The 15,781-nt window shown below is 39.4% G+C and overlaps 1 protein-coding gene and 1 non-coding gene across 3 annotated transcripts in view; both read right to left on the bottom strand.

Annotated features, from left to right (window-relative positions):
• Nucleotides 1–15,781, bottom strand: part of GADL1 (glutamate decarboxylase like 1) — a 190,073-nt gene that overhangs the window by 69,982 nt on the left and 104,310 nt on the right. For both annotated transcript variants that reach the window (XM_060164089.1, XM_060164090.1), the window contains one exon: nt 2,239–2,328. In XM_060164089.1, the coding sequence (XP_060020072.1) occupies nt 2,239–2,328 (90 nt within the window). The remainder of the gene's footprint in view (nt 1–2,238; nt 2,329–15,781) is intronic.
• On the bottom strand, nt 10,357–10,463 carry LOC132528345 (U6 spliceosomal RNA). The gene has a single exon (XR_009543216.1). It is a non-coding gene; the product is annotated as a U6 spliceosomal RNA (small nuclear RNA).

Raw genomic sequence — 15,781 nt, 5'->3', positions numbered from 1 at the left:
ATTGGAGGGGCGAAGCCTTACTCGGTTTATTTATTTGTTTGTGATTCTCCATCCAAGATAAATCCTAAAACAAATTTCAAGTGTGCTTTAGGTACACTCCAGGTTATAAATCATATACTTGCATTCTCATACTACAGTAAGCATGAAACCACATAGATCAACAACAGATATATATGCCTCCCTTCCTTGCCAAATTCATGCACACACACCCATGCCAAGAGAGAGGATAAAAGGAAACTAAGACAGAACCAATGATGATTCATCGGCAGCATACATGTTTAGGAATCAGAAGCAACCAGAACAATTAAAATAATATGATATTAGACTGGGCAAGGGCCCCATGGTTCTAAATGGCAGAAAAGTGTTTCCAAAATGAAGGGATGGAGAATCATGTATGTCAATCATGAGAGAACCGATGCTGGAGAATACTGGGGAGAGAAGAGACTGTCCTGATTCATATTTGATCTCCACTTTTTTTAAGATTAAAAGTGTATTATATGCTGATTTATCTGATTTTAGCTTATATACCCATCCTCAATTTCAAATTTTCTGAGACTAGATAATGTAAATGTTTCTTTAAACAATGGAAGAGTGAGTCCATAGTATCCCCAAACATAAAGAGACTATTTACTTATCCTGATCCGTGTCCATGCAACAGTATTGAGTCCATAAAACACAAATATCACCTTCTCGGTTGCTTTTCTTAACAATCAGAAAGTGAGAAGGATGGCAGCCATATCCTTCTCAACATCACCAAACAATGCCTGATGCATTCCATCAAAGTGCAAAATGTCCCTGGAAACATCACCATTAAATTCTCACATTGTTTCTTTTTGAGTCACTTACCCTCTGAAATGTATTCTTTAGCACTTTCTCATTTACATTGTGTGACAAAAAGACAAACCAGATCCAAGGACCATGCTAACTGCCTGATATGGCCAATGGAGGGTTTGTCTAGGCAAAGGCACAGGTAACTCTGTCCATCTCTGCTGCCTGACCTCAGGTTTAACAAGAGGTAAGACATTTATATATTGAGTATGTATTGTGCTACCTTGAAGGAGGCTAAATGAGCCATGAATAAACAGAAACTGGCCTAAGGCTAAAGAAGATGCTGCAGGTGAGGATCCAGGTGGCTATGACTTAAAGGCCATGGTCTTCCCACCTCTACCTAACTAGGCACAAATTCCAAGCACCTGTCATGGAAGATGAGGCCTCTGTGCGCTCCCGTGCCTGCTGCTCTTGTCCTACTCCTAGCACTGTCCCCTGCACCACTGTGGTCTTCGATCACACCCTCCCCTCTTAGCCTCTGGGCCATGATGTTGTGATTCTTCCTGGAACCCACTTCTTCACAGTTGTCACCGACTCACACCTACTTATTGTCCAAGACTCCAATCTAGTGTCACACTTTGGGGTAGATATCCTTTCTCTCTGCCTTTACAGGGTTTCTCTTCATCTAGGCACCTACTAGTTACCTGGTGATGATCTCTTTACTCATTTGTCTCCTAGAATACGAGTTTCCCAGGGCAGGGACCAAGTCTCTTTGATGTTTATATCTCCAGTGCCTGGCACAGTGAGTGCTAAATGTCTGTCCCTTGCATGACTGGCAAGTTTTTACTTTTCTTCTAGAGGGCAATTAGAAGGGCTATCACCTATCAAAGCTGTTAAAACTATCATTGATTTCCACACTGAGGGTAAGGAGGGGTTTGCAAGTCACATTTAGTTCAATGATCAATTGAAATTCATTGCTGACATTTCTATTCTTTTTTATCACATAAGCCCCTTGGTGGAAAGAAGAGAAAGTCTCACACTCACAAAGGGTACCAGATTTAGACTTTAACACTATCTGCTAGTGAAGTGATGCAAGCAGTCACAGACATGCACCAGCAGAGTTTAAGGAAGAAGCCATTCATCATACAACATTAACCATTACCAGATCATGTGCTCTGAAGTGCACTGTGAATTAGAACTTCTGATAAATTCTACCACTCTCTTGCAAACAGCACAATTATTTTGAATATGTGTGTGTCAAGTATCTTGATTTATTTTAACAAATGCTCACAATTTATTTTAACAAATGCTCAAATGTTTGGCATGTCATTAACTTTTAATATACTAAGAACAACCTCTCTAGATCCTCAAGAAGTTCTTGCAAGTACCAAATCATTTATAGGATCAATAGACAATGGGCATTGAATCTATTTCATCCAAAGGAAAAAATGCAATATGCTTATCACTCACCAAATGAAGTTTTGCCCAGAATTCAGGTCCTTCCTCCATCTCTCTGAGGCTCGGTGGAATGTACCAAAAGCAAACATTGGCATATTCAGGCTGAAGATGAAGAAAGTTTGAAAGTTTTTAATTAATCTTAGAATGCAATTCAACTCTTAGCTAGTTTCTTTGAGTCATCATGTGTGTCTTACGTTGATAACATCAGAATCTGATAGATTAGACATCCGTTCAACCTTACTTTTGATAACAGCTTATTGAGAAATTTTCTTCTCAGTTGGGTGCAGCCAGAGAGTGCTCTCCCCTCTGGGTAAGGAATGTGCACAAGATCAAAAATAAACATAATGAAGTTTGAAGCTAACTCATCCCAGCTCTAACTAACCATTAGTTAGCATCTGATACATATATACCTAGAGATACCGTGGTTCATCCCTCTTCAACCCTAATCCTTAAGTTATATCTCACACCACCATATCGTTCCAATAATTTCTTCTCTACTTAAGGTGGCCAAAGTTGTCTTCTATTACCTGCTACACTTGACAAATACAAAATCCCCAATTACCTGTGAGTCGGTAACATATGATGTACTTGGGCTCCACTTAACCAGCCCTGCTGTGACCCTGGCCAATACAGCATCAGAAGGAAAAAAAAGGCCATCAGTTTGACTACTGGCTCTCAAGTATCAGTATCAGGAAAGGTGTGAGTCTGCTAGATGGCTTGCTCAAAATGAAGACTCTCAGCACCTGGGCTCAGAACACCCAGACCTGAATAAGTCCATCATAGAAATGGCTGAAGAACTGGGTCATGCTGGGTCATGCCCACCCACTCAGCACCTTCCTCATCTGATTTTTCATGCTGACAGTTTTTGAAATGACTGCCATTTTCCCATCACAAACACAGTTTGTAGGTAATAACTGGTGTTATAATAGTTCTCAATAACCAAGTTATGCTCCATTGTCAGTATAAAGTTTCAAAGTATTTCAGACAGAAGAAACAGCTATCATCTCACATCTTAAAATCAAAACTGGTACTATAAAGAGTTTTGATTTTAGTGGATTTCAAATTACAACTGATAGCCCAGAAACATTCAAGCTCAACAAGGTAAGCTCTTGATCTGATCATCCCTTCACATTTGAAGTCTGTAACAGGCTTATTGAATTTGACTAAAAGAAAAAAAGGAGCTACAGAAAGAACAAACAAACAGATGAGGAACCAAGATGGCGGACCAGAAGGATGTGCTCTCACTCCCTCTTGTGAAAACACCAGAATCACAACTAGCTGCTGGACAATCATCAACAGGAAGACACTGGAACTCACCAAAAAAGATACCCCACATCCAAAGACAAAGGAGAAGCCACAGTGAGACGGTAGGAGGGGTGCAATCACAGTACAATCAAATCCCATAACTGCTGGGTGGGTGACTCACAAACTAGAGAACACTTACACCACAGAAGTCCACCAACTGGAGTGAAGGTTCTGAGCCCCACGTCAGGCTTCCCAACCTGGGGGTCCGGCAACAGGAGGAGGAATTGCTAGAGAATTAGACTTTAAAGCTAAGTGGGATTTGATTGCAGGACTTCAACAGGATGGGGGAAAACAGAGACTCCACTCTTGGAGTGCACACACAAAGTAGTGCGCACATCGGGACCCAGGGGAAGGAGCAGTGACTCCATAGGAGACTGAACCAGACCTACCTGCTAGTGTTGGAGGGTCTCCTGCAGAGGCAGGCAGTGGATGTGGCTCACCGTAGGGACAAGGACACTGGCAGCAGAAGTTCTGGGGAGTACTCCTTGGCGTGAGCCCTCCCAGGGTCTGTCATTAGCCCCACCAAAGAGCCCAGGTAGCTTCCAGCGTTGGGTTGCCTCAGGTCAAACAACCAACAGGGAGGGAACCCAGCCCCACCCATCAGCAGATTAAAGTTTTACTGAGCTCTGCCCACCTGGAGCAACACCCAGCTCTACCCACCACCAGTCCCTCCCATCAGGAAACTTACACAAGCCTATTAGATAGCCTTATCCACCAGAGGGCAGACAGCAGAAGCAAGAACTACAATCCTGCAGCCCGTAGAACAAAAACCACATTCACAGAAAGATAGACAAGATGAAAGGGCAGAGGGCTATGTACCAGATGAAGGAACAAGAAAAAACCCCAAAAAACAACTAAATGAAGTGGAGATAGGCAACCTTCCAGAAAAAGAATTCAGAAAAATGATAGTGAAGATGATCCAGGACCTCGGAAAAAGAATGGAGGCAAAGATCGAGAAGATGCAAGAAATGTTTAACAAAGATCTAGAAGAATTAAAGAACAAACAAACAGAGATGAACCATACAATAACCGAAATGAAACTACACTAGAAGGAATCAATAGCAGAATAACTGAGGCAGAAGAACAATTCAATAACTGAAATGAAACTACACTAGAAGGAATCAATAGCAGAATAACTGAGGCAGAAGAACGGATAAGAGACCTGGAAGACAGAATGGTGGAATTCACTGCTGTGGAACAGAATAAACAAAAAAGAATGAAAAGAAAGGAAGACAGCCTAAGAGACATCTCTGACAACCTTAAATGCAACAACATTCGCATTATAGGGGTCCCAGAGGAGAAGAGAGAAAGGACCCGAGAAAATATTTGAAGAGATTATAGTCGAAAACTTCCCTAACGTGAGAAAGGAAATAGCCACCCAAGTCCAGGAAGCACAGCGAATCCCATACAGGATAAACCCAAGGAAAAACATGCCGAGACACACAGTAATCAAATTGGCAAAAATTAAAGAAAAAGAAAAATTCTTCAAAGCAGCAAGGGAAAAAGGACAAATAACATACAAGGGAACTCCCATAAGGTTAACAGCTGGTTTCTCAGCAGAAATCCTACAAGCCACAAGGGAGTGGCATGATATACTTAAAGTGATGAAAGGGAAGAACCTACAACCAAGATAACTCTACACAGCAAGGATCTCATTCAGATTTGATGGAGAAATCAAAAGCTTTACTGACAAGCAAAAGCTAAGAGAATTCAGCACCACCAAACCACCTCTACAACAAATGCTAAAGGAACTTCTCTAAGTGGGAAACACAAGAGAAGAAAAGGACCTACAAAAACAACCCCCCCAAAATTAAGAAAATGGTCATAGGAACATACATATTGATAATTACCTTAAATGTGAATGGATTAAATGCTCCAACCAAAGGATGCAGGCTTGCTGAATGGATACAAAAACAAGACCCATAAATATGCCATCTACAAGAGACCCACTTCAGACCTAGGGACACATACACACTGAAAGTGAGGGGATGGAAAAAGATATTCCATGCAAATGGGAATCAAAAGAAAGTTGAAGTAGCAATACTCATATCAGATTAAACAGACTTTAAAGAATGTTACAAGAGACAAGGAAAGACACCACATAATGATCAAGGGATCAATCCAAGAAGAAGATATAACAATTATAAATATATAGGCACCCAACATAGGAGCACCTCAATACATAAGGCAACTGCTAACAGCTCTAAAAGAGGTAATTGACAGTAACGTAATAATAGTGGGGGACTTTAACACCTCACTTACACCAATGGACAGATCATCCAAAATGAAAATAAATAAGGGAACAGAAACTTTAAATGACACAATAGACATGAGAGATTTAATTGATATTTATAGGACATTCCATCCAAAAACAGCAGATTACCCTTTCTTCTCAAGTGCACAAGGAACATTCTCCAGGATAGATCACATCTTGGGTCACAAACCAAGCCTCAGTAAATTTAAGAAAATTGCAATCATATCAAGCATCTTTCCTGACCACAACACTATGAGATTAGAAATGAATTACTGGGAAAAAAACGTAAAAAACACAAAGACGTGGAGGCTAAACAATACGTTACTAAATAACCAAGAGATCACTGATGAAATCAATGAGGAACTCAAAAAATACCTAGAGACAAATGACAATGAAAACACGACTATCCAAAAACCTATGGGATGCAGCAAAAGCAGTACTAAGAGGGAAGTTTATAGCTATGCAAGCCTACCTCAAAATACAAGAAAAATCTCAAATAAATAATCTAACCTTACACCTAAAGGAACTAGAGAAAGAAGAAAAAACAAAACCCAAAGTGAGCAGAATGAAAGAAATCATCAAGATCAGAGCAGAAATAAATGAATCAGAAACAAAGAAAACAATAGCAAAGATAAATAAAACTAAAAGCTGGTTCTTTCAGAAGATAAACAAAATTGATAAACCATTAGCCAGACTCATCAAGAAAAAGGAGAGGACTCAAATCATAAAATTAGAAATGAAAAAGGAGAAGTTACAACAGACACCGCAGAAATACAAAGCATCCTAAGAGACTACTACAAGCAACTCTATGCCAATAAAATGGACAACCTGGAAGAAATGGACAAATTCATAGAAGGGTATAACCTTCCAAGACTGAACCAGGAAGAAATAGAAAATATGAACAGACCAATCACAAGTAATGAAATTGAAACTGAGATTAAAAATCCTCCAACAAACAAAAGTCCAGGACCAGATGGCTTCACAGGTGAATTCTATCAAACATTTAGAGACGCGCTAACACCCATCCTTCACAAACTCTTCCAAAAAACTGCAGAGGAAGGAACACTCCCAAACTCACTCTGTGAGACCACCATCACCCTGATACCAAAATCAGACAAAGATATTACAAAAAACGAAAATTACAGACCAATATCACTGATGAATATAGATGCAAAAATCCTCAACAAAATACCAGCAAACAGAATCCAACAACAAATTAAAAGGATCATACACCATGACCAAGTGGGATTTATCCCAGGGATGCAAGGATTCTTCAATATATGCAAATCAATCAATGTGATACACCATATTAACAAATTGAATAAAAAACATATGATCATCTCATTAGATGCAGAAAAAGCTTTTGACAAAATTCAACACCCATTTATGATAAAAACTCTACAGAAAATGGGCATAGAGGAAATATACTTCAACATAATAAAGGTCATATATGACAAACCCATTGCAAACATCATTCTCAATGGTGAAAAACTGAAAGCATTTCATCTAAGATCAGGAACAAGACAAGGATGTCCACTCTCTCCACTACTATTCAATATAGTTTTGGAAGTCCTAGCCACAGCAATCAGAGAAGAAAAAGAAATAAAAGGAATCCAAATCGGAAAAGAAGAAGTAAAACTGTCATTGTTTGAAGATGACATGATACTATACATAGAGAATCCTAAAGATGCCACCAGGAAACCACTAGAGCTAATCAATGATTTTGGTAAAGTAGCAGGATACAAAATTAATGCACAGAAATCTCTTGCATTCCTATACACGAATGATGAAAAATCTGAAAGAGAAATTAAGGAAACACTCCCATTTACCAATGCAACAAAAAGAATAAAATACCTAGGAATAAACCTATCTAGGGAGACAAACGACCTGTAAGCAGAAAACTATAAGACACTGAGAAAGAAATTAAAGATGATACCAATAAATGGAGAGATATACTATGTTCTTGGAAGAATGAATATTGTGAAAATGACTATACTACCCAAAGCAATTTACAGATTCAATGCAATGCCTATCAAATTACCAGTGGTATTTTTTACAGAACTAGAACAAAAAATCTTAAAATTTGTAGGGAAACAAAAAAGATTCCAAATAGTCAAAGCAATCTTGAGGGAAAAAAATGGAGCTGGAGGAATCAGACTCCCTGACTTCAGACTATACTACAAAGCTACAGTAATCTAGACAATATGGTACTGGTACAAAAACAAGAATATAGATCAATGGAACAGGATAGAAAGCCCAGCGATAAACCCATGCACCTATGGTCAGGTAATCTATGACAAAGGAGGCAAGGATATACAGTGGAGAAAGACAGTCTCTTCAATAAGTGGTGCTGGGAAAACTGGACAACTACATGTAAAAGAATGAAATTAGAACACTCTCTAACACCATACAGAAAAATAAACTCAAAATGGATTAAAGACCTAAATGTAAGGCCAGAAGCTATAAAACGCTCAGAGGAAAATATAGGAAGAACACTCTTTGACATAAATCACAGCAAGATCTTTTTTGACCCACCTCCTAGAGCAATGGAAATAAAAACAAAAATAACCAATTGGGACCTAAGGAAACTTAAAAGCTTTTGCACAGAAATGGAAACTAGAAACAAAACGAAAAGGCAACCTTCAGAATGGGAGAAAATATTTGCAAATGAATCAACAGATAAAGGATTAATCTCCAAAATATATAAACAGCTCAAGCAGCTCAATATTAAAAAACCAAACAACCCAGTCAAAAAATGGGCAGAAGACCTAAATAGACATTTCTCCAAAGAAGATATACAGATGGGCTGAGGCAAATGAAAAGCTGCTCAACATCACTAATTATTAGATAATGTGAATCAAAACTACAATGAGGTATCACCTCACACTGGTTAGAATAGCATCATCAGAAAATCTACAAACAACAAATGCTAGAGAGGGTATGGAGAAAAGGGAATCCTCTTGCACTGTTGGTGGGAATGTAAATTGATACAGCCACTATGGAGAACATTATGGAGGTTCCTTAAGAAACGAAAAATAGAACTACCATATGACCCAGCAATCCCACTACTGGGCATATACCCTGAGAAAACCATAATTCAAAAAGACACATGCACCCCAATGTTCACTGCAACAGTATTTACAATAGCCAGGTCATGGAAGCAACCTAAATGCCCATCAACAAACAAATGGATAAAGAAGATGTGGTACAAATATACAATGGAATATTATTCAGCCATAAAAAGGAACGAAACTGGGTCATTTGTAGAGACATGGATGGACCTAGAGACTGTTATACAGAGTGAAGTAAGTCAGAAAGAGAAAAACAAATATCGTATATTAACACATATATGTGGAACCTAGAAAAATGGTACAGATGAACCGGGTGGCAAGGCAGAAATACAGACACAGATGTAGAGAACAAACGTGTGGACACCAAGGGGGGAAGGTGGGGTGTGGTGGTGGTGGTGTGATGAATTGGGAGATTGGGATTGACAGGTATACACTGATGTGTATAAGATAGATAATTAATATTGAACATGGGAAAAATAAAGAAATGATTAAAAAAAAATAAGGTACTTTGTAATTCAAGTCAATTCCATAAACATTTATCATGAAACTACAATAGTCTTTACAGATCTACACAATTTATACTTGGTTTTCTAATTTATGATTAATTTGGTTTCTCTAGAATAGAATGTACTGGCCTTCAAATTGTTTAATCATCTAATGTGAATAAATCTTTTTGTGAATAAATAAAGTCACTGTGGTTGATTAGAAAGTAGAAAAAAACAGTTATTATCTGTCACTAGATTCTAGGAATTTCCGTCTTTATATCAACGAAGATTTTTTTCCAGGTGCCATTTATGTCAGTTATCAATTTATTGCCTCTCAGCTCCGAATCCACCCGTTCTTTATGTTCTCCAATAATGGAGGTGGACTCTATAAATATTTCTCCTTGCCATCTGGTCCAATCGGAGACTTTATCACCAGAGGGTGCTGGAGGGACACGGAGAAGGAAGAGGTGTCTCCTCCTGGTCACGTGCACTCATCTCATGGGGCTCCTGCAGTAGGAGGGGCTCTTTTCAGCAGTTTTGGTGACCAGCAGCAAGTGGCCCCTGACAGCTTCCCCCAGCACCACGCCCTGTGGCGGCTTCACAGCAGCCTGGTCACAGGAGGATGACCATACATGGTTTTTCTTGCACACTCTCCTCCGGGGACTTCATAGGGAGGGCTGCCAGCGATGCACCTTGCCTTGGATGGCTTGAGTGAGTTCTAAAATATGGCAGTGCCCTGATAGCAGTGTCCTCCAGCACTCCAGGAGGTGGACTCCTAGAGACCCCACCTGTGTGACACCTTGGGGGACTTCCCTGTCATCTTGGGAGCCACACTGCACCCTCTCCAACCTAGTCTGGATCTCAGCCCTGGGTGGGGGTGGCCTCTTCCTCAGTGCTCTATCTCCGTTCTAGGAGTGATGTCTGTTCTTTACAGTATCTGCTATTTCTGTATTTTTTAGGGTCTCTTGCGAGGCAATCTCCCATGACTCCAATCAACTGTTAATAATTCTTTTTTTAAAATATGGAACTCTTCACAGATCTGCATGTCATCCTTGCACAGGGACCATCCTAATCTTTTCTGTATTGTTCTAATTTTAATGTATGTGCTGCTAAAGCAAGCACGATAATTCTTTACATTGCACTTTCCCACTTCAGATTACTGTGCAGTTTTTGTCTTTTTATTGGACCCTAATACATCATTAAATAAGCCATTCTTTTTCATTTGCATGGCAACATTATGAATCATTTTGTAATAGTTTCTATCTGCTACCAGATCTACTCTATATATTATGTTAGGACCTAGTCCTTTTGAACCACCTTTTATATTTTCTTCCTTGAATAAGTTTCGGTTTATATATATATATATATATATATATATATATATATATATATATTTTTTTTTTTTTTTTTGTGGTACACGGGCCTCTCATTGTGGCCTCTCCCGTTGCGGAGCACAGGCTCCGGACGCGCAGGCTCAGCGGCCATGGCTCACGGGCCCAGCCGCTCCGTGGCATGTGGGATCTTTCCAGACCGGGGCACAAACCTGCGTCCCCTGCATCAGCAGGCAGACTCTCAACCACTGCGCCACCAGGGAAGCCCGATTTAGATATTTTGGAAGTGACAAATCTGTGATATCTTTGCCCAGTCTCTTTTAGAATGGTATGGCTCTAGTGCTATGATATTTGAAAACTGGTGAAGCCTTTTTGACATTTCATTTCATTGGAGGAAATTTGATGCTCCCTTTGGTGGAATACCTTTACTATAGGCATTCCCCAAATTATTAAAACTTGGAAAAAACATCCCTTGAATATCCACTAGGAACATATTTGAGTTTTCCTGTCTCTTTGCCTCTGTAGCTCTTATTTTATATAGACTCTCTTCAAGTAGCTTCAAAGCAGTAAAGTGTATTTTCAGAGTAGAACCATTCACATGCCACTTAATTCCATACATATATAAAAGTCTGACCTCTTGGGTGTCTTAGGACCACAATTAGTCCATATTGTCTAACACCACCACATTGAGAAGGCATAATAGGGAATCCAAGTGTCTAGACCAGATGGATGATAGAGAAGGGTACAAAAAACCTGTAGCAGTCATTGTCATCATCTTTAAAAATTCATGGAGAAGTAGAGAAGTGTCACCAAAGAAAAGATGGGTTCATTCTATCCTGATTTTCAAAGAGAAAGAAAGGATATATATTCCAAGAAATAAAGCCAGTGCTTTGATGTCAATTCCAGCAAGGATTATTGAGTAAATAATATGAGACCCTTGGGGGAAAAAAAGTCAGTGGTCACCAAGATACAGTACCTTGTATTCTCTAAAACTGAGCTTTGTCAAAAGAAATTCATCTCTGTTGCTGAAATATCATTAGATCACAACGATGATGATGATTAATAATAATAAAAACTAGCAGTATGCTTTTTAATAAGTATAAATGTAGACTCTAGCACATAGACTGAAATGATCAATCATGCAAATATAGAATGGAGAAGGGGGTCATGATGGATTTTACCTGACTTCAAGCTCACAAGTTTTAAGTAACTGATTAGACTACTGAAAAATTCCAAAGGCAGCACTTAGTAGCACAAAAAGCCTGGGTTTTGGAGTCACATGGATGCAGTTTGAATCCCAACTTCACCAGGTCTTTGCTTGGACAAGTGTCAAACTCTCTAAGCTTCAGCTTCCTAATCTATAAAATGGAGATTATATTGTCTACCCCACAGAGTTGGTTTGATGAGTAAAGAGATTATTTCCAACATTTACCACCACATCTGGCACACAGAAGGCACTCTACTAGTGTAGTGACTATTATTTGGAACTATATTGGTAGAAAGATGTGCTTTTCAAGTGGATAAACAGTCCCACTTGAAAATCTTCACTGGGTGAGACACATCACTGTGTTAATTTCTGCCTACAAATTAGAAGGGGAACATAAAAAAGTTATAGCATGTCCAAAGAAGGGCAACTGAAATGTTCAATTCCATATGATTTAAACACAGAATATAACTCAAAATTTTTATATGTTCTAGATATTGGACCAGGCATTGGGATGAGAAACATGACTTACATTTTATGCTTATCTCCAGGAACTCAGAGAGCAGTGATAAAGCTAGGTACAGGCAATCAAGCTGCAATGGTATGGGTATTTTAAAAGAAGAAATTTCTCATAATCCGAGAAATATTCCTGGCAAAGCGAATAGTACACAGGTAGAAGCTGGTGTATTCAGGGTGATGGCAAGTACTTGGAATGACTAGATGGCAGGGTGTGCTGAAGAGGGGTTATGCTGGAAACAGAGATGGGCATCCTTTCACAAAGGACTTCCTCACTGGCCATGCTGGGGAGTCTGGGCTTGATTCCAGAGGCAACTGGAGAGTTTCAGTCTAGGGGACAGATTTCATTTTATTAGAAAGCCCACAGGGTGGCTGCAGTGTGGAGATGGGATAAAGGGGTCTAAGACTGGAAGCAGCAGATGAGTTGGGAGACAGCACCAACCTGAGTGGTAAGGGGATCCTGAACTAAGGTGGTGGCTTTAGGAGTAGAGAAGGGAAATAGGTGAAGACAACATCGAGACTTTGGTTTAGATAAATCATAGTTCTAATGAAAAAGAAGAAGATGGATCACAGTTCTAATGGAAAAGAGTTCCAAAAATTCATCTGGAAAATGAATTTATCAAAATTTTGGTAAAGAAAATGGCTACACTTCAGCTTTAGAAATGATGAATTTGAGGTGACTGTGGGAGTCTGGAAAATTCCAGGACATACCTATATACAAAGGACTGAAGCTGAGGAGACAAGTCAGGGATGGAGACATTATTGAGACTATTGATGACAAAGCTCTAGACATGGATAAAACATTTCAGGGAAATGGACACAGGAAAGGGCCAAGACAAAAGAATGGAGAGCATTTAAGCAGTCCCCAGATGAAGAGACCTTCACACAGAGACTTAGAAGAGAAAGTCACATGGAAAGGAGAAAAACTGGGAAAGAAAGTTAAAGGAACCAAGACAGGAAAGAAGTGGATAATGGTGCAAAATGCTGCAGAAGTCCAAGAAGAAAATTAAAGGATGTGCACTGTATTTAGCAAATAGAAGGTTGTTATGATCTAATAAAACTATATAAAAACTATATTTAAAAAACTGTAAGTTGCAATGTGCTTGATACATATCAAATCCTAATAGTAGGATTCAGTAAGTATTAGAATATGAATATTTAGAGCTCCCTGGAAGAGGAATAAACTGTGAATTCTCTTACACAGGAAGTGTTCTGGCAGAAGTTGACTTCCTGTTACAAGAACTATCAAGAGAAGTTTCCTGCACTGAGCAGGAAGTTGACTCGATGTCCTTGAAGATCCTTTGTAACTCAGAAAGTCTATGAAACCTAAATAACTCTTTCTAAGGCAGAACTCAGGAAGAGAAAAACAAAAAGTTGAATAATTAGGACTCTCCCAAGAGATCAAAATAAACATGTGAATGATAGTATATACCGCTAAGAAAACATATTAGATCTTAGATCCAACATGGAAAAATAAAGATAGGATTTTCAGGGGCCTATGAATAATGCAGAATTCCTTTGAAATGATAAGTTTCAATCATCTTCAAGAAGATATGCATTACTTTTGTTCTTTTCAGGGAAAGATATTCAAGTACTAGATACTCTGTGTGGTTGTGTTCATTTACTGTTTGTAATGTTCCACTTAACACTCTCACTGCCATCTGCTTCACAGTGAAATATACATATATATCATTATAGACTTTGTTTTTTCCTAAATTGAAAACCTTGCAGTTTTACAGACCTGGGCTCTCATCAAACCTGTGTATCTCTCCTCTTAAGTATGCATTAGGGTTATATTTAATCAGTGCAAGGAAGGCATTTGTTAACAAAAAGAGGCTAATCAATTTGACACTTATATGTGAAATTCAAGGTCTAAATTTACTTTATTTCTCTAAATGGATACAGAGAAAAGAGGCAAATGCAGATCACATACAAAATCCCTTATAAGTAGGAATTCTGGAGGACCATTGAAGGAGCCACCTTCCCTGCTTTGGGGCCATCTGCTCCCACAGATAAAATATCCAGGGCAGAAGGCTGCCTAATACTTAAAATCCACCTTAACTTTCATTACAAGGATGTGAATGTTTGCATTTCCCTAAAGATGATGGCAAGAGGTTCCTCCCTCAATTTTTAAGCCTTTAGGAAGGTATATAAATAACTTTTAAATCAGTTCATTTTTCTCGTCACTTTTTCTCTCAGCTCTATCAAAAGACTGTGCAGTTCTGAGGTGTACAGCACTTTTCTTAAGACCTATACCTCCCACAGCTAGAGAAATAAAAAAGGCAATTCAAACTTGAGAAAATAAAGAGGTAATGCAACCTCAAGAAAATAAAAAAGGTGATTCAAACTCAAATTCAATCCAGTCAGATAGCTCTTGTTTCATCCTTACATGGTAAGTATGCATCTCTAGAAAATACAGACATTTTCTTCTGTAGTTATAATGCCATTGTCATGTCTAACAAAATCAGTGATAACTCCTACCAGTTCATATTAGAAATTCCCCAACTGTTTCAAAATTTACTTTTTACAATTGGCTCCCTCAAACTAAGGTTCCAACAGGTGCATATGTTGCCTTTGGCTGTTCTGCCTCTTAGGTTTCTTTGACCCCGGAAGTGATCATCATCACACTCTCCTTTATTTTTCCTCATGCCACTGACCTGTTGAAGAAACCAGGTCAGCTGTACTGTGGAATGTTCCACATTCTAAACTGGTCTTCTTGCTTTTTAGTGGTGTTACCAGAAAGTCGTTTAAATATGGACTCTTCTGCTCTTTTTGCAAGTTCCTTTATATCCCTAGTTTTCAGGGAGTCTGGATTCTTAGAACCTTCTGATCAGATGCCCCCTTTGCAGACAGTGGGAGAATCCACGGCCAGGAGTCTCTGGAGCAGTGTTTCCCGAAGTCATCTGAGGACCACCATCACATCTCACCCAAGTTACTGCAACAGTCTCCACCTTCTCTCGCTTATTCTTTTCTTGTCCTCCCCTCACCACCACCCCCTCCCTCTCTTCTCATGACATCCAGCACCATCTTTCAAAATGGAAGTCAGACTCCTCTCTGCTGAAAACTTCTCCAAAGATTACACTTGGAATAAAAGGCAAAGGTCTTTACCATGACCCGCCTGGCTCCAGCAGATCTGGTCTCTGCCAACCTCTCCACACTATCACCGACTATCTCTCCCCCTTGCTTAATGCACCTTCTTTTGGCTCCTCAAACACACAAAACTCTTCCTCTCACTGTTGTGGTCTCTCCTGTTGTGGAGCACAGGCTCTGGATGTACAGGCTCAACGGCCATGGCTCACGGGCCCAGCCGCTCTGCGGCATGTGGGATCTTCCGGGACCAGGGCATGAACCCGTGTCCCCTGCATCGGCAGGTGGACTCTCTACCACTG

This window comes from Lagenorhynchus albirostris, chromosome 10, assembly GCF_949774975.1.
Source record: "Lagenorhynchus albirostris chromosome 10, mLagAlb1.1, whole genome shotgun sequence".
NCBI lineage: Eukaryota > Metazoa > Chordata > Mammalia > Artiodactyla > Delphinidae > Lagenorhynchus > Lagenorhynchus albirostris.
This window is presented reverse-complemented; position numbering and strand designations above follow the sequence as displayed.